This window comes from Balaenoptera borealis, assembly GCF_965194805.1.
Source record: "Balaenoptera borealis genome assembly, chromosome: 4".
Classification (NCBI taxonomy): domain Eukaryota; kingdom Metazoa; phylum Chordata; class Mammalia; order Artiodactyla; family Balaenopteridae; genus Balaenoptera; species Balaenoptera borealis.
The window spans coordinates 112,510,270-112,533,521 of record NC_138861.1 but is presented as its reverse complement, the minus strand read 5'-3'; the positions used below and the strand labels follow the sequence as shown (position 1 = coordinate 112,533,521).

Genomic DNA, 23,252 nt, shown 5'->3' with positions numbered 1-23,252 from the left:
TCTCAGCCGGTCACCTGTTGCCTCCACCCGGAGGGGCGGTCGCCACTTTGAAGGAGCGCAGGGGACTGCGCGACTTCCTGGTTCGCGCTCCCCACCAGGCCATTCAGGGATGCGGGGGCTCCGCGGGGCTCCGACCGCATCGCCAACTTTGGGGGACCCCCCGGCCGGGGATCGCCGCCCGGCGCCCCCGAGGGCGGCGGGGCGCTCACCGGCTTGCGCCCGCACCCCTCCCCCGCGCCCCGGGGACCCCTCCAGGCCGCCCGCTCCTCGCGCCCCGCCGATGGCCGAGGGAGCCAGGCAGGGCCGGAGCCCATCCCGGGGGCACCGGGCCGCGGCACTTACTGATCTCGTATGGCATCCTTGCCCACTTGTTACCGCGCAGCGCTTGCCGAGAGCCTCCGGGGCCGCGCGCGCCGAGAATCAGACGGGGCCGAGGCCGAGCCAGGGACAGGGGCCGAAAGGCGGCGCCGGGCGTGCAGTGCGCGGAGGGGGCGGTCCGAGGCCGGGTCTCCGAGGCCGGCTCGCGCCCTGCCCTGCGCGCTGCCGCTGAGGACGCGCCGAACCCGGAAGCGCGGCCCCGCGCGCGGCTCGCCCCCAGCTTTGACCATATATAGTCAAGCGCTCAGCTCGGAGGCTGCGGCCCCGGCGAGCCTGCGCGGACCTGGCCGCGCCCCTCCCCCCGCGCGGGCCCCGCCCAGGGCACCCCGCCTCCGGAAGTGACATCACTCGCGGCCCTGTGAAAAGGCGGGGCCCCCCGCGCTGCGGGTCAGAATGCTGTTGGGAACTGGTGGGCGAGGCTTGCGAAGGTTAGGGTCGCTGGGGAAGGGTGGGCGGAAGGTTGGGGTACTCGAGGTTGCTTCCTGCTGAAGATTTGCGGGCGCCGAAAGCAGCGGAGCGCTCCGGCGAAGCCTTTTTCCTGCCTGTGTTTGCGTAGCGGGCGTTCCCGAGCCGCCAGCCTTCCGGCCGGGTGGACGCCTGCTGTTTGCAGAAGCTGTGAGGCGCCAGCTTGGGTTTTGCAAACATAGGAGAGTGCTTTTTCTTGCTTTTTAAAGCGAGACTAACTGGGAGTCGCCCTTCCTCGAAAAAAGCAGCTGGCAGGAGGAACTTTAGGGATGTACCTTGCAGGGCCGAGCTCTCTCAAAACTTCCTTTTAGTAAAGCTAGGAGCCATAGAGCAAAGGGGATGTAGGTTCGAAGAAAACTAGGGCTTATTTTCTAATGGAGACAGCAGAAGGGAAAGGGAGCTTCCTTGTAAGATCGAGGCGGCGGCTCGTTGCGAGGGAAGAAGCAAGGGTTCTGAGGTGTTACTGATACTTTGAACCTCACCTTTCAGCGGGGGCTGGGGGCTACTGTCTTTCCATCGGAATGGGGGGGGGGAGGAGGGAGAATGTGAGAATATGTTAAAGGACCTGAAGCCCAAACTAGAAAACCTCGGGGTGATCCTTGACTTTCTCTAATCCACTGGAAAATCCTGTTCGCTCTGTTTTTAAACTGCATCCAGGTTCATTTTTTGCGTCCTCCACTTAATAGGCCTGCAGAGCCCTGAAATCGTACCTGGGTTAACGCAGGTGTTTCCTATCTGGTCTCTTGGCTTTTGCTCCCCGACCTTCACCTTAGTCTGCTCTCCCGACTGCAGCCTGTTGGTTTCAAAATTGAAGATCAAATCTGTTCCTCAGCTTAAAACTTGTAGGCACTTGGAATCTCAAAATTAAAGCCAAAGGGATTAACATGGCCTCCTGGGCCCTGTGTGATGGGTTCCATGAGATTCCATCTTACTCTCCTTTGCCTTCAGCTCTGCTCCCCCTTGCTTGCTTCCTGCAGCACGCCAGCTTCCTTGGTACCCCAGGAATGCCCCAGGCTTGCTCTTGCACCTGTGGGGTCCCCCCTCACCTCTGTTCGCTACCTGGAATTACTCTGAAAAGTACTTAAATGCTCTGCTCGCGTCACTTTTTTCAGTGACAGTCCCCTACCCTGACCACCTTATTTTGAACTGCAACCTTCCAGCCCTTGCAAGTGCATTCCTGATACTCCATTCCCTATTCTTGTTGGGAGTGTGTCCCTGGCACAGGGTAGATGGGAAGGTAGTTTTGTGAATTGAAGGACCCTAGAAATGTTGTGTCTTTGTACATAAGGGTGAGATTTCTAAAGCAGAAATGAAAAACAAGTATTCTACGGGTGGGAGCTGTAATTAATTATTCTGAGAAACCAGGATTTAATTATTACCCTTATTGGGACTGGGTTAAGAGCAGGTGTGATAACTTAAGTTCATCCCTAGGGCATCTATGTAATGCAAGGACTGACTTGAAAGTAAAACAGGCCTCAGCCTCTAGCCCTTCTGCGTGTGGGTAAAGCCTCATTGGACTAGGTGAAAATGAGACTATAAAGCAAACTTACTTAGAATTAAGTTCCAAACCCCTGGCAGGATGCTAGGCTCTATGGCTCTTTTAGCTTACAAGTAAATTAGGTTGGTCTGGGGGCTTGAGAAAAGTTTGGGTGTGGTGGGGATGCTGGCCTTTATAAAACATAAGTCGCAGACAGTGTGACTTGGCAGGGAGTTGCGGCAGTTGGAAGGAAGAGGGATGCGGGGTGCTCTTCTCTGGGGTGATCCTCGTCTGGTGGTTTCAGCTGTAAGGGCTCAGTGATACTTGAGCTGTGGCTAGCTGTGTTTCCAGCTCTCCTCGGTTTCTCCTACTCCTCACCCACGCCTTTAATACAACCACCTAACAATGTGCCCTTGGCCTCCAGTGGGGACCCTGAAGCGACTGTATTCCAGTGACTCACTGCTGTGTCAGTCCAGCCACTTTTGAGACCCTCACTTCTGAAACTGCCTTCTGGCACCTCGGGCATGTCCCAGAGAAGCCGCCTAGGACCAAACCAAAGCGAATGAGACCAGACTCCTTTGGGGGGTCCCTTCCTGCAGTGACCAGTGACCCCATCTCTCTAGCTGCGCTGGTCAGAAACCTCACCCACCCATTCTCACCCTCATTCAATCCTTCACCAAATCTGATCTCTTTAGATTCCAGAGATTCAGGCATTCAATTGCGTTACCTCCCACCCCGGCCTTCTATCTCACAATAGAGAGCAACATCCTCTGCAGGCCTACAAGGCCCTGGGGCACCCAGACCTAGCCTGGCTCTCGAGCTGCTCTTTCACCGAGTCTTTCAGCTCTGCCACTGGCACAGCGCCTGCCTTGGGGCTACCGCACCCGTTTCCGGGCCTTCCCTGACACCCCAGTTTACGGCCAGAGTCCATTCAACTGAATTCATAAACTGTATGTAAGCAGCATTTAACATTTCTTGCTGTGCCTGCTGGATTAATCCAGCTTGCTTACCCCTGCCCCTGCTGTAAACACCATGAGAACAGGGACCATGATTTTCCAATACTTAGTGAAGGGCCTACCAGACAAGCTAAAGGAAGCTGCTGATTCTCATCCTGCAGAGAATGAGCCCCAAGCTCATCACCTGACTTTGCACTGAATTCCAGAGCACGTCAACTGTGTCTCTTAAAAACATGCACTTTGGGGCAACTCCTTAAGTCTTTCTCCAGGAAAACTCCTAGGCTGGCTTCGGGGAAACAGGTTGCAGTTACCTGAACTGGGTAACTCGGAGGAAACCCTTAGTCTGGCTCTAGATGTGTGTATGAAGAGGCTTTTACCTTTGCCCCCTTTGGTTCTGCCAACTGCTTTGTAGTGAAAACGAGGGCTCAGGATGTGCGGCCCTCCGGGAATCTGCCTCAGCCCGTGCTGCCTCCTCCATAAATTGGGAGTCTATACAGGGAGTCTGTACAGAGCTTTGGGGAGAAACAAAGGAGCACCTGGGCAGGTGTGCTGAACTTCTGCTTGCTCAGTTTCAACGCTCGTGTTCTCACGTCAGGCTCTGAGGAAAGGGATCTCCTTCCTGTTCGAGTGCGCTGGGCCCCTGCAAGAGGGCTCCGTGCCAAGTGCTGGAATGAGAAACAGGGAGCCAGGGTGAGCGCTGCTCCCTCCAGGAGCTCAGGGCTGGACTGGCCCGCCTCTTGGAGGGGGACGTCGGGATGTGCTGTGCACTAGGGTAACCTCCCCATTACTAGCCCTGCTCCTCTAGGAATCTTACTTTTTCCTGGGTCCTCCTCTGTAACGTGTAAACAAGCTCAGGTAAGCCACACTCAAGAAGCATCTCTAGAAAGTGTCCCTGGGAGCGATCACCTCTGTCTCTCCTACCTTAAGCCAGTCTTACTGCCATCACCTTCAATCGGCTTCACGAGCAGACCCTCGCTTCCAAATTCCCCGATAATTGAGCCCAGGTTGGATCAAGGGTCCCTCTGTTGCTGAACCAGTTTCATTTGCCTGATGAGTACAGCAAGCCAAATGCTGAGAGGCTGAGGTCTGTAGCTGAGAAAAGGCTTATTCAGGAGGCCCCCAAGTGAGAGAAGACGGGAGAACGAACCTCAAATCTGGCTGCCTGAAGGTGAGGGGCTTGGCATACTTATGGGTGAGGAGTATAGGGTGGATGGAGACGCAGGGGAAGGTGATTGGAGGCAGGAAAAGAGGTAATCGCTGCTCTGCACATTGTATCTGCGTTGCATGGTTCATGGGGCTTGTGTTCAGAAAATGGCAACGTTAACACGACCTGAGGGTGGTTTTGGCCCTGTGACGGCAAAAGGTCATCCATCAGACACTCACGCAGGCCCAGTTGAATGGTCAGTGGTCTTGACTGGTTTGAGCTGGGCCAGAACTAGCTCCAAGTTCGTGAAAAACACTTAGGCAACTCTTCACTATTACTGACCCATGTGTCAGGTGTTATCTATATGCGGGGGTTAAAGGAATCTCTTGATAAGTCTAGGCTCAGGTGAAGCTTGGAGGGGATGCAATTTGCAAGAACAATTACAGCAAGCTTGATGAGTAAAGGCAAGTTACAACTTATTCAAGCAAGTTACAGTTTAATGGCTCTAGTCTTCAGTTTCACAACCATAGTCCAATTAGCTATGAACTGGGGTGGTGAAGTTGCACGGGGCAAACTTAGCTACATGGTACCCACCTTGTGTCCTGGAAACCTGGGGCGGGGCATGGGGCTGCCCTCCTAGAAGGGAGAACTATTGAGGGCCATGACAGCAAAAGCTCTGCTTTTGTCCTCCACACCTTTGTCAGAGGATTAATAACGCAAAACCCTGACCCGCCATATAGAAACTTATGAGTGTTAACCTCTGTAAGTTCTTCCAAGGCAAGAACAAGAAGTGAATTCTTACCTCCAACCCTGTGTGTGAGCTTGTTACTGGGTCCCTCCTTGGGCTGCTCAGTTGAAAACAAGAAACAGTATTTCACAGGCTGGCAGGGCTCTGGGCTTTGCAAACAGGTGAGTATCTAACACCTCTAGCTAGTTCTGTAAGAGTTTGCAATTCCTTGCGAGCCATGGAACCTTGCATATAAAAGACTTTCCCCTTTGAGGTTATGTCCAGTGGATGTACTTCTAAGAACTTAGTAGCACTGCATAGCTTCGGCCTAGAATTAATAAACATAGCTCAGGGGATATATCCTCTTTACTCAAGTTACTGACCTATCCTCATTTCTTTAAGCCATCACCTCATAGACAACAACCTCCATTATCTGATCCTTCTAAGATCCGGGAGAGGAGCCCCGCACACCTGGTTTCAGAGACTTGGGCCTAAGTACTTCACCCACTCCTCCCCACAGGTCAGCAGTCACTCCATTCCCCAGCTCCCCTTTGCTTTTTGCACAAAGAACTCCCATGAGTCATACAACTAACACAGCCCCACTTGCCTTTCTGCTGCTGCCTGAGACTCAGCATGGTGGGTGAAGTGCCCTGAGGACAGGTGACGGAGTCCAGTCCTCACCCCAGCCTCCCTGGTTCCCCTTCTGGAACAACAGACTTCTGCCCTTGCACTCACTTTCTGTGAGTCAGGTACTGGTTTTTTTGCATGCTCTTGGGTCAGGTTATGACTTGGCCCAAGTTCAAAAGCAAGGGGCACAACCAGGATTCAAACTTGGGTCTGCCTTCTCTAGAGCCCAAGCTGTTGTCTTAAGCACATGAGAAAGGGCTGAACTGGACAGACCAACACTTGTCAGCCTTAGTTGTGTTCTTGAATAGGCAACTTACTCGATCGTGTTCCAGGAAATGGTAGAATCCAGTAGCTCTTTCAGGCAAGTTCAAGGATGACGTCAATTACCCTTCATTTGAAAAGGTTTGCCCTTTTTGGGCAAATATTCAGAATCAAAGTGCTTTTGCCTCTCAGTCCTGATGCCAGAAGATGACCCAACAGTCTCTGGCTGGCTGTGTGGTCAGTTGTGACGCTGGGCTCTGGGCACTGTTCTGTCCGGGTGGCACCCAGGAAGCAGGCACTTGGCTGCAGGATCTCTTGGCGTCCTGTGTTACTGTGGAGTGTCTGGTCTGAGAGTCATGCTGGTGCCCTCGGTGATGACATGGAGCCTTGGGTCAAGGGGGCTTTGCTTTCTGCAGAAAGCTTCCCAGGTGTGTCCTTGCACTCTAGTCTGGTCAGCACTTGGGTCATTCTCCCTGGCCACTGCAGGCGTGGAAAAATTCTGAGTCTCCATAACTGAGTGCAGGGTGTCTTCAAGTCCCAGTTCTGCAGAAGTGGCTCCAACCCCTGCCCCAAATAACTGAGGATCTTGGACTGCCGAAGCATTCTAGAAATTCATCCCGGCTTCTGCCAACACCTACTCCAGGCCAGTGCCTCTGACTCCTTGGGGCATCACTGCTGGCCATCTCCAAACCCGCTTCACATATATTGGTCGTTCCTCTAGTCCGCCTCTCTAAGATGTGAGGAGGCCGAACTCCTCAGCCTGGCTGGCGTGGCCATGAAGTACTTCCGTGTCCAAGGGCAGAGGGAGGGTGGTGTCTGCGGCCCAAGACAGCTCTGCCTCGATGCCCCCAGCTTGAGTCTGGGCTTGGAGAAGGCCCACGCTCCTTGTCCCTGGTTGGGTGGGCTCCAGTCTCTACTGATGGCATTGTTGGGACTGGATAGTAAGGGCCTCTGTATGCAGACAACATGAACTTTAAAGTTTAAGTTGGCAGATCCAAAGGGAGATTGCAGAGGCTGAGGCTGGTGTCAGAGTCTCAGCTTATTTATCTCCAAAGTTAGTGCATTAGGCAGCACCTCTAATTCATGTCTGGGAGTGGTTGGCATCTGGTTTTAATTTCAAGAGGCTTGCAGTCTCCTCTGGCATGTCCATACCATGGAAGCCCTGTGAATCTTTGGGCTGTAGTTGTCGTTTCTCAGGAGGCTGGCGCATCTGTGTCGCCTTGAAATTCCCAAGACTGGAGGATACTGCAGTGTTGGCCACAGTTGGAGGCTTTAGACACGTGGAGGAGGATGACCGTGGGTCCGTGGGAGGCTTGCTCCTGCAGGGTCGAGCCTACGTAGGTCAGGCAGCATGACTTCTGCAAGTCAGCGATGCACCCGCTGTCTGCCTGGTGTGCTGTGGGTGTTGAAGAGATTCTCAATTACTGCACCCCTAGAAACCAACGGGAAGAGGTCGTTTAATTCCAGGAGTGGTAGAATCAAGAGAACTGTTCCCAGGAACACCACTGTGAACATCTAAAACTTGGCAATTGTAGGTGCTTAATCCCAGGCAGAGTAAGTGTGGAGTCAGCCATTGGATGGATGTCAGTTTACTTTGTCATGATAGTTCAGGATTGGTTCACAGGAAGTTTATTTCAACCCTCCCTTGGGTTCCCCACCCCCCAACCACTCCACTATCTAGTGTCAAAATATTGAGTATCACCCTTGATCGTGGGTAGAATTAAGAAGACATACTTAAAGGATGTTTCCAAAAAATTTTGGCCTGTGTCAACTCATGGGATCATGTTTGTTAGTCGAAATATCTATTGCATTAATGATGGGCGTTGAAAAGTTAGACACGAATAGAAAACCTAGTGTGCACTAGGCCCTGGAATACTTTCTATCCCTTTGTAAAACTTGAGCTCCTCATGGGGAAGAAGCATACCCTTGCTCAGATACAGTTGTTAGAAGTACATAACTTGGAAGAATAGCATCTTGGGTGTCATCTCTGTAGCTGGAGGTGCTACAGAGACATGGGGCATGAGGTTCCTCACTTTCCTAAGGTGTTGGAATATCTTCTGAGAGAAGTGACCTTAATTGAAACTTACAGTGTGTGGGGTGTGTATGGGGACAGGGAGTAGATAAAGACGTGAAGGCAATGGGGTTTCAGGGTGAGGAAAGGAGCCCAGTGATGGCCGATTTCTGGCTTGGGCAATTGGGTGGTAGGTGATCTAGTCACTTAAAAGCTAGGCCACCAAGCAGATGATCTGACAACATGCTTTGCAGTTGTAAGCTTGGGCTTCCAGGGGCCCTGCCATGTGAGGAGTAGAACAGCTTGGGGGTAGTCTGGTATCTTTTGGTAGCGCTTAAAACTAACTTCTAAAACACACTGTGTGTTAAACATATAGTGACATTCTTAGAGTTGCGATTGGACCGTAATTTTCCTGGAGTAGATGACGTCATGCAGCTAAATCTCCCATGACTGTTGAAAGATTTAGTTCCTCAGGTCCATGGAAGAGTCCCAGCTATGGAAGTGGGGGAGATGTACGTGTGGGTTCATGGTCATAACACTAATAGATGAAGACTTTTCAGGGTATGAGCATTGCTGGGCAGTGGTCTTTGGCTGTGTCATGATAACTACCAGCAGCTAGAAGAACCAGTTCTCCTGAGTGCCCTGAGGTGGGCCCTGGGACATGGTTCTGAGAAAAAATGTGTACCTTCTGTCTTGCATTGTCCCCACTTGATACAAACATCTAAATTTAGAAGGCACAGCTGTCTAACATCTCAACCTGGACAGAAAGAACTGTCTTTAACCTTAGAGGATATAGAGTCCCAAAATTATTTCCCATAAAGCTACATCTGATTAGGTAGCAAATCAACCAATTCCTTCTATGGCTGACTCGTTAATGATGATGAGCTAAGTTATTCTCAGTGTAAAGGGAATTGGCTGAGTTAATAGTGCTGGGATAGCACATAAGGCTTTCAGTGTCGATAAGTGAGCTCCAGACTAAGGGAGAGTGGGTATCTTGGCTGTAAAAATACTTTCATTCCCATGGCAAATTAGATCACTAACATGACAGCAAGTAAGACATTTAAATGAGATAGCAATTCTTGATAATCAGCAGCTGTGCACACAACTCAGTTTAGGTAGGTTTGGTTTTGTTTATGTTCAATTCCTGGTTAGCTCAAAGGAATCAAGGTACCCAAGCTTGAATCTGGCCCTGTGGACAGGAAGCTAGACTGTTTCAGATGATCCTTTATTGGAAGGAGCGTACAAACGAGTCTCGGCCTCACGGCTGTACTGTGACACAGGATATTTCTAGCTTCTTGCCTGCCTTGCCTTGCCAACTGTCTATTCAACTTCTATAAGTGGTAGAAGAGTATTTTGAGACTTCGAGCAGATAGTAGATAACGGTGCATTGTAAACTGTAGAATTATTCTCCAGGCATGTGGCAAAATCAACACTGACTATGCATCTATTAAGTTTTTACTGTGTTCCAGACACCGTGCTGCGTGCCCAAGATAAATCAGCTAAATGGCTGATTCTGCTAGGCTGTGTAAGGACTGCTACGGTCTGCTGTTGGAGACAAACTGCACTGGCAAGGGTTTTATCCTGCAAATGAGATTGGATTACTCATGGGGAGATAACAGGAAGGTAGTCTGTAACCAATGGAAGAGTCTGAATTCAGATGAGGGAGGGCAGCTCCCTACCTCATATGACCTGTGAAGACCTCTTAGGGGAAATGGCTTTGGAACACAGCATCACTTTAGGAGTTACAGTATGCAAATTGAGGCAAACCTTTTGAAGCTTTTTGGCAGGGAAACCTCACCAGATTCCTGCCTGAGTGCCTGTCACGGTCTTCCAGGCCCTGGCTTCTGGCTCTAGCTTTCTTGGTGCTGGATCCGTGACTGCACTGAGTCCTGCAGTACACTTCTCCTCCTGTAAACTCACCCAATCCGGGCTTCCTGTATGTGGGGTGGAGCTTTGGTGCCCAAATCCAACCTTCATTTCCTTGCCCTTGAGGTTTCTAGAAGGCAGTGCCCTGAAGGAACTAATGACACAGAGATGAGCCCCTTTTGTAATGGTAAAGCTCTGTGGGGAGAACTTGACTCAGACTCTGGGCTGGTATGGCATTAACTTCTCAACAAGTGCCTTGTTTTAATGATCCAGTTGAAGCTGGAGGCCAGCCTGTAAGAATGAGCTTCCTGGTGTGGCTGTTGGCATAGCCGGGGGCTGCGTATGCCGGAGGACGACTCTGTGCCCGTGTTGGCTGGAGTTTAGCAGCTCTTATGGCTGTGACTGGCTTTAACCTGCATGGATGTGTGGACTCAGAACAGCTGGAGTATCAAATGTGGCCTCGACTAGTGTCCTGAGGTGCTAGGCTCCATCTGGGTTTAAAACAGAAAAGGAGTTTAATCTGACTCACTTGAGGCACACTTGTCTGCAACCTCAGTCTGAGCAGAGCTCAGGATTTGAGCAGATTTTCCTGGTCGGGGTCTAAAGAGGCTTGAAAGCAGGTAGTGACAGGAGGACACAGCACCAGAGCTTGTGACCCAGAAGGGAGCCCAGCTGGCTGTCGTGTACTGAATGAGTGTCCGTGATGCCTTTGGTTGGCCCCCTCTTGCTGGGGCCGCGCTCAGTAGGAAAACTCAGACTTATTAAGATGGTGTGGGATGGAAGGAGTGTGGCATAGTGAGCTCTACAGAGCCCTCCAGAGGGTGATCCTAGTGAAAGAGACCCCTGAGCTTAGAATTCATCCGGAAGAACCTGCTCAGGGATGCATCGCTGGCTAACTTTCAGAGCCTACTCTCTGCGAGCCAGAACAGATGAGCAGATCGGGAGCATAGAGGCTCCACCCTTAAGTCTTGGCCTCCCTGGCCCAGGATTTCACTGTCCCCTGTCCTGAGTAGCTGGGGAGCTGACTCAGTTGTCTCAGGACCCCGCTGAAGCAAACTATCAATCTCAGAGTAGCAGGTGTTTGTACCCTACATGTGCTAAGCTTCTTCAGACCCTGCCTGTCATGCAGGGGTTGCTAGGCTGGTGATAAGAACCAATAGGCTATGGGGGCCTGGCTGTGAAATTCAAAGAAAACAGAGCCTTGCTGGATCTTTTGTTAGCATACAGATGCCTGAGCTGGGGGATGGAGTCTTGGTCTGGGTATATGATTCCCGCTCCAGTTTCAATCCTATTTGGACAAAGACCCTACGAATTCATGCAGTAACTCGGATTCAGTGGTTCCTTATCCCATAGGAGATGGAGTAACTGTCATTGGAGAAATTCCCTGAAAGTCATCCATGTGAACAGCCTTAAGTGAGCACTCGTCCCAAAACGCACCCCAGAAAGCACCAGGACTATAGGGAATGTGGGGCTAGTGGTCCCACGGGAGTGACTCTCCAAACGCAGTAAATGTGGGAGCACCTTGGATGCTTATCCTTTAGGACACATGTGATTATCCACCTTGGAGAATAACCCTGTCGGTTCCCATCTTGCTACATCCTTTGGGGAAAAATCGGCTCACACTGGAGAAAAACCTCATCCACTCACTAAACATAATGAGTCCTCTCCTTTCATATGTGTCCAAAGCCTCACTGGAGGGCAAAGGGAATCAATGTGCAGGTACCTTCAGCCTTTCAGGTAGTGTGAATCTCGCTGCACAAACCTCACTGGGGTTTAACGTTTTGCTCTTGTTTGCTGTAGATAAGTTGGTCTGATTCAGCATGGAGATTTTTTGCAAGACAATGAGGAAAATCCTATTAAATTTTAATGGTCAGAAATGTCGATCCTCCACAACCCCAGGCATGACCCATCTAGGTGGGCCACGAATCCTAACATTCAGGTCACAGCATCTATTCTTCAGTGGGTTATACTGAAGACATTGAGTTTAAGATAGAAAATAAAGATGGGTCCTATGTGAATTGGTCTGAAGTCTTTGTGGCCAGGAACCTGACTTCTGTGGGGACAGCACCTTGTGCTGGTGGCGCCTCGATGGGACTGCCTCATCCTGGTCTTTGCTGAAGTTGCACTTCTGTGCCTTGGTCAGTTCTCTGCGGGCCATCTGTCATGTTAATGCTCTAGTGCTGCTGCTGAAAAACCCTCCCTTCTGGGTGGAGGTGGCCTGGGAGGGCTACGGAGACAGACACAAGGCTGGCCTGGAAACTGGCAGATGCTGCTCCAACTTTCCTGTTGAATCATGAGATGTCTTGTTAGCTGGTCTGTTGGTGTCCTCTTTCCAAATATGACTTGATGTTGGCTACCGAATTGCACGCGCACTAAATTACGGGTAGGTGAGATAGTGAGAAAGGAGGCTGGCTGTGGGGTTGTGATGGGCTCAGATGAAGTTAAATCCAAAGGAACTATAAGAACGAATGCCTCCTTTTAAAAATCGTCCGTTGTGAGGGTAAAGCTGCAGAGGTTGGCTTTACCTCTTGTGGTCCCACATCATGGGGCCTCCTCCAGATGAGGTGGGCCCCCCAGTCCCTGCCCCTGGCAGTGCCTGAATCTGGACAATGGTGTGATGGGGGGGGGGGGGATCAGAGACCCAATCCTGGGAGAGTTGGGTCAACTGGCTAAGATGGGCAGCTGCTCCTCCCAGTAAGTCCCTTTGCAAGTGGCTTCCTCCAGATCCTGGACCCTGGAATCTGAGGGTCCAGGTAGGCCCTGGGCCAAGTCCTCCCTATGGGAATGACAACTCTGAGCTAAAACCAAGCTACGGCTTCACAGGCCCCACCCAGAAAACACGTCTGGAACTGCCAGGCAACATAATCTGATTTTAAAACCTTGACCGCCTTGCAGAAGCAGAGAATGTCCTGACTTTTGAGGCAGGTGGGCACAGGGGCCCTGGAGGTGGCGCTAACAGCTGGGAAAGGACACCACAGGGAGGGAGCTGTGAGCCCGTGCTGGGGTTTGCATGGCGGGTGGGTGTAGTTGAAGATTCGATAAACGGATGCTGAGTTTCCTTGGCTGTAATGGAATTGCCGTGTTTCCCCTTAAACAGAAGGAAGGGGATGTAGGTGAACATTGTAGGATGCTGCTGACTTCATGGTAGCTGGCTGAAATGGGGGAGAAGACCTAGGAATGGCCTCTCCAGCCCTTTATTTTCTCATGTGCGTATGGTTGGGAACCTTATCCCAGGACAAAATGTCCACGGTTCAGACTCCTGGAAAGAGGACGAGCTGTGTCCTCTGCTGGGCACTCAGCAACCCCAGTGGCACACAGCTCAGCCTCTGAACACGCCAAGCAGGGCGGCCACACCTGCCGCCTGCAAAGTTCTGATGGCTGCACCCTGGGGCCCAGGACAGGCTACAATCCGAATGGGCTTCCTGGACTGCTTAGAAAAAAAGATCGGGGACAAGAAATTCAAGAGTTTTTTGGTAAAGTCTGATGCCCTGGTGCATGGCAGTCCAGACTTATGGGGGACTTTGGGTATCTGCTTAGGGTGGTGGTGCTGGGGATGATTATGGCAGGTGGTTTGGGGGGCAGTCGCTCCAGTGGACGTGGAGTTCTTCCCACACATGTCTTCACGAGTGAGCGGCACCTTGGAGCCTGAGGTCGGAGCAAGACAAAGGACTTCCTAAACTGAAGAATCTCTTTTTAAACCTGGGAATTTTGCCCTGTGCGGATGTTGGGGGCCTCAAAATGGACATTCCTAGTGGTCCAGGCTGGGTTGGCCTCTTCCCGTGAGATGTGTGAGAAGCAGTTCGCTGTGCTGGGAGAGCTTCTGGGGCAGATGCGTGTGGGAGGTCTGGCTTCTCCTACCCACCACAAAAGGCTACAAACACCAGGAGGCAGAGAACGCCTGCCTTGGGAGAGGGAACTTGGTGACAGGAGTCAAGGTCATAATCTGGAAGTCTGATAACGTCACTAAATGCCTCTGCCTCTTAGTCACCATTTGCATGGTACTTAATGATATACCTTAGTTTTAGTCTTTCAGAATTATTTCTACTTTCTTTTGCCAGGTTTGTGTACTGAGCAAACCTGGAGGAGTGCTGAGGGTGGTGTCCTGGAGCCGTGATGGGGAGAGAAGCTGGCAGACAGTGTGGACTGCAGCCAGGATCCAGGGGAGTGCTTCTGTAGGGGTCCCAGTGGAAGTGGGACCCTCCCTCCCTGGAGTCGGTGCCCCACTGTGCTCGGATGCCATGACGGTGAACTTGCAGGACTTGCTGCTGCTTGTCACCTGATGTCAAAGTTGTACCTTCTCAGCTATAGTCTCTGCCAGACTGGAAGCTCCCTGAAGGCAGGGGCGATGTGCTGATAACAGCGGTGTTTCTGGTGCTCAGCATGAAGTTTCCTTGGAGAATCCCAGGGGTGTTGAGTGCTTGGGTGTCGCCTCTTATGTGATCCGGCTCAGTTGTTCCGTAGGTTCTGTTGCTTCAGGATCACACTGGGCCTCATCTGCTGTCTCTCTTGTGAGCTCACTAAGGACAGGGAAGCAGGCTTTCCTTAGCTCCTTCCTCTCCCACCAAAAGCTTGGTGCAGCCTAACCCGAGGTGTTCAGGCAGGACTGAGCCCGTGCTGCTGCCTGAGGAGCTGGGGGGCGGTTTCACTAAGTCCCTGGTCGGACAGGACTCACTGGCCCCATGGGGGCTGTCCTGTGACCCCTGGGTGCCAGAAACGCCTGCCTCCTGTCTGTGAGGGGCGTGTTTCTCAAGGGTCCTGTTGCCTCAGCTTTCGCATGTCCAGGTGTTTTTGCGGCAAATGTTGCCCCTTTAAGTGGAGGTGGAGGGAAGGACTTCTGGGTTACTGAGAATAAGGGGAAGAGTCTTCAAATGTGGACTCGGGCCTGATGCACGGGTGTTACCGAACTGGGATCCTTAGCCCGAAGCCCCGCAAGCCAAACGCTGAGATGCAGAGACTTTTGGCAGAGGAAGAGTTTGTCCATGAGGAAGCCCAGCAAGGAGACAGGATGAATCTCTAATCCACCTCCCCAGTGGGGAGAGGCTCAGGGTACTTATGGGACAAAGAAGCAGGGTGGCCTGGGGAGCGTGGGAAATGGTGATTGGAAATAAGGAAAAGGTGAGGTAATCATTGTCCTGCGCAGGTGCAGCTAAGCTACAGGCTTCTTCATGGGATGCATGTTTGGAAAATGGCAGTAGGATCTGAGGGAATTTTTGGCCCTTTGATGTCAAAAGGCCATCTTCGGACACTCGCACATGCCCATTTGGAGGGTCGATGTTCCTAACCAGTCTTAACTGCTGGGGCTGGAACTAGACAACAGCTGACCCCAAGTTCTTGGAAAACAACTTGGGCACTAACATCTTGAATCCTATGTCAGATACTATCTATAGGGGTGGTGAAGGGGTCTTCTAACTTTAGACTGCGTGATGCTGGGAGGATATGCATGTTTTGGTAAACAAAGCGAGTTGACCAGTGAGGGCAGCTTACAGATGATGAAGCACGTTACAGTTCAATGGCTCTAGCTGATGGCTACCCTCGGTTTTACACGGAGATGCCTTCTGAATTGTCACCAGATGGCACTTTCTAGGTGTCTGGGTCCTGGTTGCCTCCTCATGGGCTCCTGGGTTTATGTCCTCATGGTGAGATGTGTGGCTTCAAGGCATACGAAAGAGCCACACAGCTGGGGAAACTCCTCAGGGCTCTCTGGTACAAGTGGAATAAGGCCACATCGTGTCCTTGTGTCTGCTTCACTTAGAATCTTTGAGGTTTATCCATATTTGTTACATGTGTCAACGTTACTCCTTTCTAATGGCTGAAAGAGAGCTGGCATATATGTATCACCCTTCGTTTCTATTCATCTGTTAAGGACACTTGGAGTTTCCTTCACCCTTCATTTCTATTCATCTGTTAAGGACACTTGGAGTTTCCTTTTGATTCTTTGATTCTTCACTCTGCTCTCTTCCTCGCAGTAAAAGGGCACTGGCCCCATCATGGGGCTCTACCTTCATGACCCCATCTAAGCCTAATACTCTCAGAGCCCCCCATCTCCAAATACTATCACATTGAGGGTTAGGAGTTCAACATATGAACTTCAGGGGGGCATCACACTGAGGGTTAGGAGTTCAATATATGAACTTTAGGGGGCATAGAAACATTGTCTATAACAGCTGAGCTTTTAGCTATCTCATCCTGAAGTAGGTGAGCTGTTTTCTCCCCCAAAACATCTTTGGTGATAAAATACCTACAACATTAAATTTGCCACTTGAACTATCTTAAGCGTACAGTATACAATCATTACAATCAGTATGCAGTCGGTGGCAATCATTAGTGATGGTTGTACAATATTGTTAGGGTAATTTGAAAACTTGTTCAGCACTCTACAAAAACTCTGCAACTATTAAGCAATGACTCCCATTCCCCCCGTCTCCAGCCCTTGGCAACCTCTGATCTATTAATTAACTTGCTTATTCTCTATTTCATGTCATTTGATCGCAAAGCATTTGTCCTTTTGTCTGGCTTATTTATTCTAAATAACTTCAAATTTCATCCACGTTGTACAATATGTCAGAAATTCAATCCTTTCTTGGGTCTGAATAACAATCCATTGCCTGGATATACCAAGTTTTATTTCTCTTCACTGGTTGATGGATAATGGAGTTTCCACGTCTTGGCTCTTGTGAATGTTGCAGTCAACACTGGTGTACAGGTAACTGCTGAAATCCATGTTTTCAGTTCTTTTAAGTGTTTAACAGGAATGACTAGGTCAAATGGTAATTCTGTGCTTAGCACTTTGAAGAACTGTCAAACAATGAACTGGTTCTGGAGGTGCTTCTGTGTAGGAGACATAAAGTCCTAAGGTCCTTTTGGAATAAGACCCCCCCACAGATGACAAAATCAACTCCTTGTAGTTTCATACTTGAAACTGAACATCTAGGAAGGTCATATCTGCTACATTAACCTCTGGAAGAGGAAGCCCAGCCATCCATTCAGGGGGTCAAGATTCTTTCTTCAAGGACACTTATGGATCATTGGTTGTTAAGAGTCAACAGAACTGAAAGCTCAGTCCTTTTCTCAATGAATTCTTATATGAAGATCTTCCCTGTTAAGTAGTTGCAGATTTTGAAGCCATTGACTCCTTATCCAATGGCAGAAAATAGAAACCACGTTGCAGCTCTTCCATAGCATCTTGTTTCTGCCTCACGAGATTTCCTGCTGTACTCTGCAACACTTAGGAACATGCCTGACTTCCCTTAGGCAGCCAGTCTTGAGCCTTGAGTGGTTCACCACGATGCTTATCCTTTGATTTTGGGGGGGATCTTTCTAGGCCTTGTCCTCGATACCTGGGGGTAGAGGGTCTGTCTAGTGATGAGTAAAAATAGAAATATTAGTTTTAATCCCATCTTTCAGAACCAAGACTGGAGAGCTTTTATCACGCTTTTAGAAGTCCTTTGGACTGACTGGCCGTTAAAAGTTTACATCCTTACAGGAATCCTGGAAGGGGGCCAGTTCTATGCGTTATAGGCACACCTGGAGATACTGCAGGTTCAGTTCCAGACCACCACAAAAAAGTGAATATCAGAGTCACACGTTTTTTGGTTTCCCAATGCAGATAAAAGTTGTTTAGACTACACTGTAGTCTATTAAGTGTGCAATAGCGTGTACATTAAATTCCTTATTGCTAAAAATTGCTAACCACCACCTGGACCTTCAGTGAGTAATAACCTTCTTGCTGGTGGGGAGTCTCACCTCGATGTTGATGGCCATTGACTTATCAGGGTGGTGATTGCTGAAACTTGGGGGGTAGCTGTGGTGATGTCTTAATAAGACGACAATGAAGCCTGCCACATTGACTCTCTTTCACGATTTCTCTGTAGCATGAAATGCTGTTTGGCATTTTACCCGTAGAACTTTCAAAACTTGAGTCAATCCTCTGAAACTCTGCTGCTGCTGCTTTTATTGACTGAGTTGCTGTTACATTCTAAATCTTTTGTCATTTCAATAGTCTTCATGGCATCTTCACCAGGTGGATCCTTTTTCTTCTCTAAGAAGCAACTCCTCATCCGTTAAAGTGTTATAGACCGCAGCAATTTGGTCACATCTTCAGGCTCCACCTCACTCTAGTTCTCTTGCTAGTTCTATCACCTCCATAGTTACTTCCTCTGCTGAAGTCTTGAACCCCTCAGTCATCCATGAGTTTTGGAATTGACTTCTTCCAAATTCCTTTGAATGTTTATTTGACCTCTTCCCACGAATGACAAATGTTCTTCATGGCATCTAGAATGGCGAATCCTTTCCAGAAAGTTCATGTACTTTGCCCAGATTCAGAGGAATCACTCCTCATGGCAGCTATAGCCTTATGAAATGTTTTTAAAATAATGAGACTTGAAAGTCGAAATGACTTCTTGATCCATGGCTGCAGAATGGATGTTGTTAGCAGGCATGAAAATGACATAAATCTCTTACATCACCATCAGAGCTCTTGGGTGACCAGGTGTATTGTCAATGGGCAATAATATTTTGAAAGTAATCTTTTTCTGAGCAGTAGGTCTCAACAGTTAAAATATTCAGGAAACCATGTTAACAAAATATGCTGTCATTCGGGCTTTGTGCCATTTACAGAGCACAGGCAGTGTCCATTTAGCATAATTAAGGGCCTAGGAATTTTGAAATCATAAATGAACATTGGTTTCAACTTATTCCCCAGCTGCATAAGTACCGAACAAGAGTCAGCTTTTCTTAAAGCTTTGAAGCCAGACGTTGACTTCTCTTCAGCTATGAGATTCTCTAATATGAGGCTGTTTTTTCTACATTAAAAAAATCTGTTTAGTGTAGCCACCTTCATTAGTGATCTTAGCTAGTTCTTTTGGATAACTTGCTGCAGCTTCTACATCATCAGTTGTTACTTCCCCTTGCACTTCTAAGTTAGGGAAGATGGCTTCTTTCCTTAAACCTCCTGAACCAACCTCTGCCTGTTGGTTCAAACTTTTGCAGCTTCCTCACCTCCCTGACTTCATATTGAAGAGAGTTAGGGCCTTGCTCTGGATTAGGCTCTGGCTTAAGGGAATGTTGTGGCTGGTTTGCTCTTCTATCCAGAGCAGTAAAACTTTCTCCATGTCAGCAATAAAGCTGTTGAACTTTCTTCGTGCGTTCGCATTCACTGGAGAAGCACTTTCAGTTTCCTTCAAAAACTTTTCCTTTGCATTCACAACTTGGCTAACTGTTTGGCACGAGAGACCTAGCTTTTGGCCTCTCGCAGCTTTTGACCTGCCTTCTTCACTAAGCTTAATCATTCTAGCTTTCAATTTAAGGTGAGACATGCGACTCTTCCTTTCATTTAACCCTACAATGGCCTCTAAGAATTTATTCATTGGCCTAATTTCAATGCTGTTGTATCTCAGGAAATTCAGAGGCACAAAGAGAGGGGGAGATACGGTGGAGTGGCCAGTTGGTAGAGCCGTCAGAACACAGTTATATGGGTGCCATTCATGGTGCCCCCAAACAGTTATAATAGCAACATCAAAGATCACTGATCAGAGATCACCGTACCAAATACAATAATGAAGTTCGAAATATTGTGAGAATCACATTGTGACAGACATACAGTGAACACATGTTGTTGGAAAAATGGTGCTGATACTTGCTCGACGCAGGGTTGCCACAAACCTGCAATTTGTTTAAAAACAAAAAAGGAAATGCAATGAAGTGAAGCACATAGATGAGGTATACCTGTGAAGCTATCCTGGCGTGTGGTCTCCTGCCCTCCACCACCTACCTGCCCTGGAGTGACTGAGTCTGGGGGTCCTGGATGGTCTTCTGTGGCTGGACCTGTCTTTCCTGGTGAGAGAAGTACCCAGAAAGGGCTGTGGGGGCCATGGAGGCATTTTTGATAACTTGGTACAACCGTCTGGGGCACCTGCTGGTAAGGAGAGGTTGGATGTCCCAAGCCCTTTCTTTGAAGGTCAGCCTCAAGTACAAGCTGTGTGTTCACCTGAAGGGGGCTAGTGTGCCCACCCGAGTGGCCATGCAGAATGGGGAGGACGTGCACTGCCCGCCGGCTTGCCCTCTCCGCCCCAGCACTAAACACGGGGCATCCTTATGATCCCAGGGCTTGTGCCCCTCAGAGCCCAGAGAATCTCCAGGGAGTTACCATCCCTGCTCAGTCTGAGTTCACTCTCCTAGAATAATTCCTGCTTCTGAGACGTAGTCTGTAGGCCTGCAGAGAAGGGGGTGCCGGTCCTTGTGCTGAGGGGCTCTGGCCAGAGGGAGCTGTTGGCCGAGAGACTGAAGAGAGGATTGAGCCCCTTGCTCTCACAGAGGGGAGGAGGCTGTCAGAGTGGCCAGAACTTGTCACATGTGTCTCCTACTGGTCTCCATTTGGTAGTCAAGTGCAGGCACTGCTGGGGGCTGGCCCGTGATGCAGCTTTGGGGAGGTGCAGGTGGGTAGGGCTATAAAAGCAACCTGCAGGTTAACCAAGTTCTTCAGGGTCATCTGTGATACGTGGCCTGACTTTCTGAGCTTCCAATAGTGTAAATTGGTTTTTTTAAGTGAAAACGTTTATATATAGAGACGCACTCCATAGCCAGAGTGTGGGCCATTTCAGAAGGCGAGAGCGACCCCAATAGTGTAAATTGTGATTGAAGAGTAAACATTTACATGAAGCCCTTTGACTTACCTGTATATAACAAGGGCTTTATGTTAAGGATCATGGTTTTTGTCTGCGAAACTTTGAAATGTATCACTTCTGCGAGATGGCAGTGAGTGGATTTGACAAAATCACCACCTTAACTGGCTCGTTAGGCAATTCACTTTTGCTGTTCTTGTACTGTGAGTATATTATAGTTTCAAAATATACACTGAAGCCATCCTTGGAAAATACTTGTCAGCTTTGTCAACTTGGGCAGGGTTATGGGCTTTCAAACTAGACTGTCCTCGTCCATGACTTGGAATGGAAAGTATAAATGCTGCTGTGCCCCATATTTCTGACCCTTTATTCTTCACACATTACCGCTAAGGAAAGGAATGAACCATAGAAATTACTTTATTCCCTCTGGTTATTGCATGACAAAGTGAATTTTTAAAATAAATTTATTTATTTTATTTATTTTTGGCTGCATTGGGTCTTTGTTGTTGCATGTGGGCTTTCCCTAGTTGTGGCGAGTGGGGGCTACTCTTCGTTGCGATGTGTGAGCTTCTCATTGCGGTGGCTTCTCTTGTTGCGGAGCACGGGCTCTAGGCGTGCGGGCTTCAGTAGTTGTGGCATGGGGCTTCAGTAGTTGTGGCTCATGGGCTCTAGAGCGCAGGCTCAGTAGTTGTGGCGCACGGGCTTAGTTTCTCCGTGGCATGTGGCATCTTCCCGGACCAGGGTTCGAACCCGTGTCCCCTGCATTGGCAGGCGGATTCTTAACCACTGTGCCACCAGGGAAGCCCGACAAAGTGAATTTTAAGATCTCTTATTAGGAACATACTTAGACATACACATACATAGTGAGCATAGCGTAATATGTACGCAGAACCATCTCCTTGACTCCGTGCAATTTGTTCTTGATTAAATGCTCTCCAAGCCTCACCTGAGGCAGTTAAGATAGTCGGGTGTATTAGAGGTGGTCACGGGATGCTGGCTGTGACAAGCAGGTGACGCATGTCACTCATTGGTCTGATAAACAGTGAGTATAGAAACCATCTAAGCAGGGACGTTAATGTCAGTCCCTGGTCACCAGGATCACTCCACCTGCAGGTTGGATCTGGGAGAGAACTCCTCCCAAGTCCTGCTTAGCTTGATGTGACTGGGTGCCTTCATGTTAAAGAGAACGCATTTCCAGCTTCTCCAGAGATGGGCTTGTCTCATCTTAGCACGTCTTGCTGCCTGTGAACAGCATCTCTGGCTCATCCAGCTGCTTCAAGTTGGACGTGGTTGGGAGCTCCTTAGGGGTCTGTGTTCTGGTGCTCTCTGGCCAGGAGGTCATGTAGTGAGCCTAGCCAGGGCTAGCCCAGCCCTGAGCCTGATGCAGGGCCAGCAGAGAAGATGCAGCTAGAGAAAAGACGTGCCTAGGCCTACCCTGGTGCTGAGTAGGTTTTAGGGGTGTTCCAAGATTTCGGTTGTCTAGGTCAAGGTCTGATGTTTGTAGGGAGCATAGCATCTCCCAGGGTGGGCTTGGGCGACCAGAATGTCAAGCTTCCACAGGCTTCTGCTCTCCATGTCTGCTGTTGTGATGCCCTCGGGCCACCAGGTGGTGCCAAAGGACTCCCCTCAGCCAGCAGCCAGGCGGGAAACTCTGGGGACTCAAGAATGGGTTTTGAGGACATCAGTGGGGAGTCTTTCCTCTGCCTAACCATCTTTGCTCTTGCCCTATTTGCCTTCTAGGTATCTCGATCCTGTGTGACTTGCCTCCCCCTATACCAAGCTCACCTACCTTTTGAAACGTAATTGATTCCACTCCTACTGGACAGCCTGGGATCTGGCTCGCCCAGGGTCCTGCACTAAGCAGGTAAGCTCATTTCTTCAGAATCCTGTAGATTGTGAACACCGTGTGGTATTACTCATGTGGCCTCCGGCATAAGTTTTCATCTGTAATGAGAAATTCTTATCTAAAATATTAATATAAAGCCTGAAACTTCCCTTTGAACCATGATTTTAAAATTGAACTTGACGAAGGCACCAGAAATTGTTAAAGGATATAAGAAGCAGTTAGGCTTTTTCTACAAATTCAAAAAGCCTAACATGACAAATCACAGTAATCTGAGGTAGCAGTTACCGTGTTTTACTTTGAATCTAAATCTTTGATTTTTGAGTATTCAAGGTACAGGGGTAAACCATAAAATTCTAACTTCATGACTCAAATATAGATATCCAGCAACTATTTGTAGTGATTCTAGCAAAGTCTAAAGCGTTTATTGAAATATACTTTACATATATCGCACGTTGGTAACATACCCAGTGGTCTACAACTACATTTCAATTGCTAGGCTTTCAGGAAAATCTAAATCTATCCAGACTTCCTCTACTGTTGAGAGAAATTTCTTAAGCTTATGGTTTAACTTGCCAGTAAAGTGCTTCCTCTAGAAAGAGGATTTCTGTTGACACTAGAACCAGGAGTGAGAGCCCAGCCCCAGGCTCCCAGGTTGAGATTCCATAGGCCAGGCCTGGCTAGAAATCAGACAGACAAAGAGCCTTCAGGACTATTCCAAGAATCTGGCAAACAACTTCGATGTCTGTGTTTCATTAACAGCCTAAGGGCACTCCAAGTATATTACCAGCAGAGGTAAGGACAGAATAAGTTGTCTTGACCTACTAAAGGGACATACAAGGGCAAGCAGAAAAAAGGGTTCAAACAGGATCTTTACA

General features: G+C 49.2%; 1 protein-coding gene and 1 long non-coding RNA gene across 3 annotated transcripts in view; one reads left to right on the top strand and one right to left on the bottom strand.

The window, feature by feature from the left end:
- WDR1 (WD repeat domain 1) overlaps nt 1–561 on the bottom strand; it is a 39,485-nt gene extending 38,924 nt beyond the window's left edge. The window contains exon 1 of the mRNA XM_082389552.1: nt 343–561. Within this exon, the coding sequence (XP_082245678.1) occupies nt 343–358 (16 nt within the window). The 5' untranslated portion in view covers nt 359–561. The remainder of the gene's footprint in view (nt 1–342) is intronic.
- Nucleotides 562–729: 168 nt separating this feature from the next.
- The window catches only part of LOC309627521, a 197,010-nt gene continuing 174,487 nt past the window's right edge, over nt 730–23,252 (top strand). The window contains exons 1-2 of one of the 2 annotated variants that reach the window (XR_014243784.1): nt 730–806; nt 22,272–22,395. This is a non-coding gene — a long non-coding RNA (uncharacterized lncRNA). Of the gene's footprint in view, nt 807–3,159; nt 4,445–22,271; nt 22,396–23,252 lie in introns of those variants that run through there. The other variant, XR_014243785.1, reaches the window with a different exon arrangement.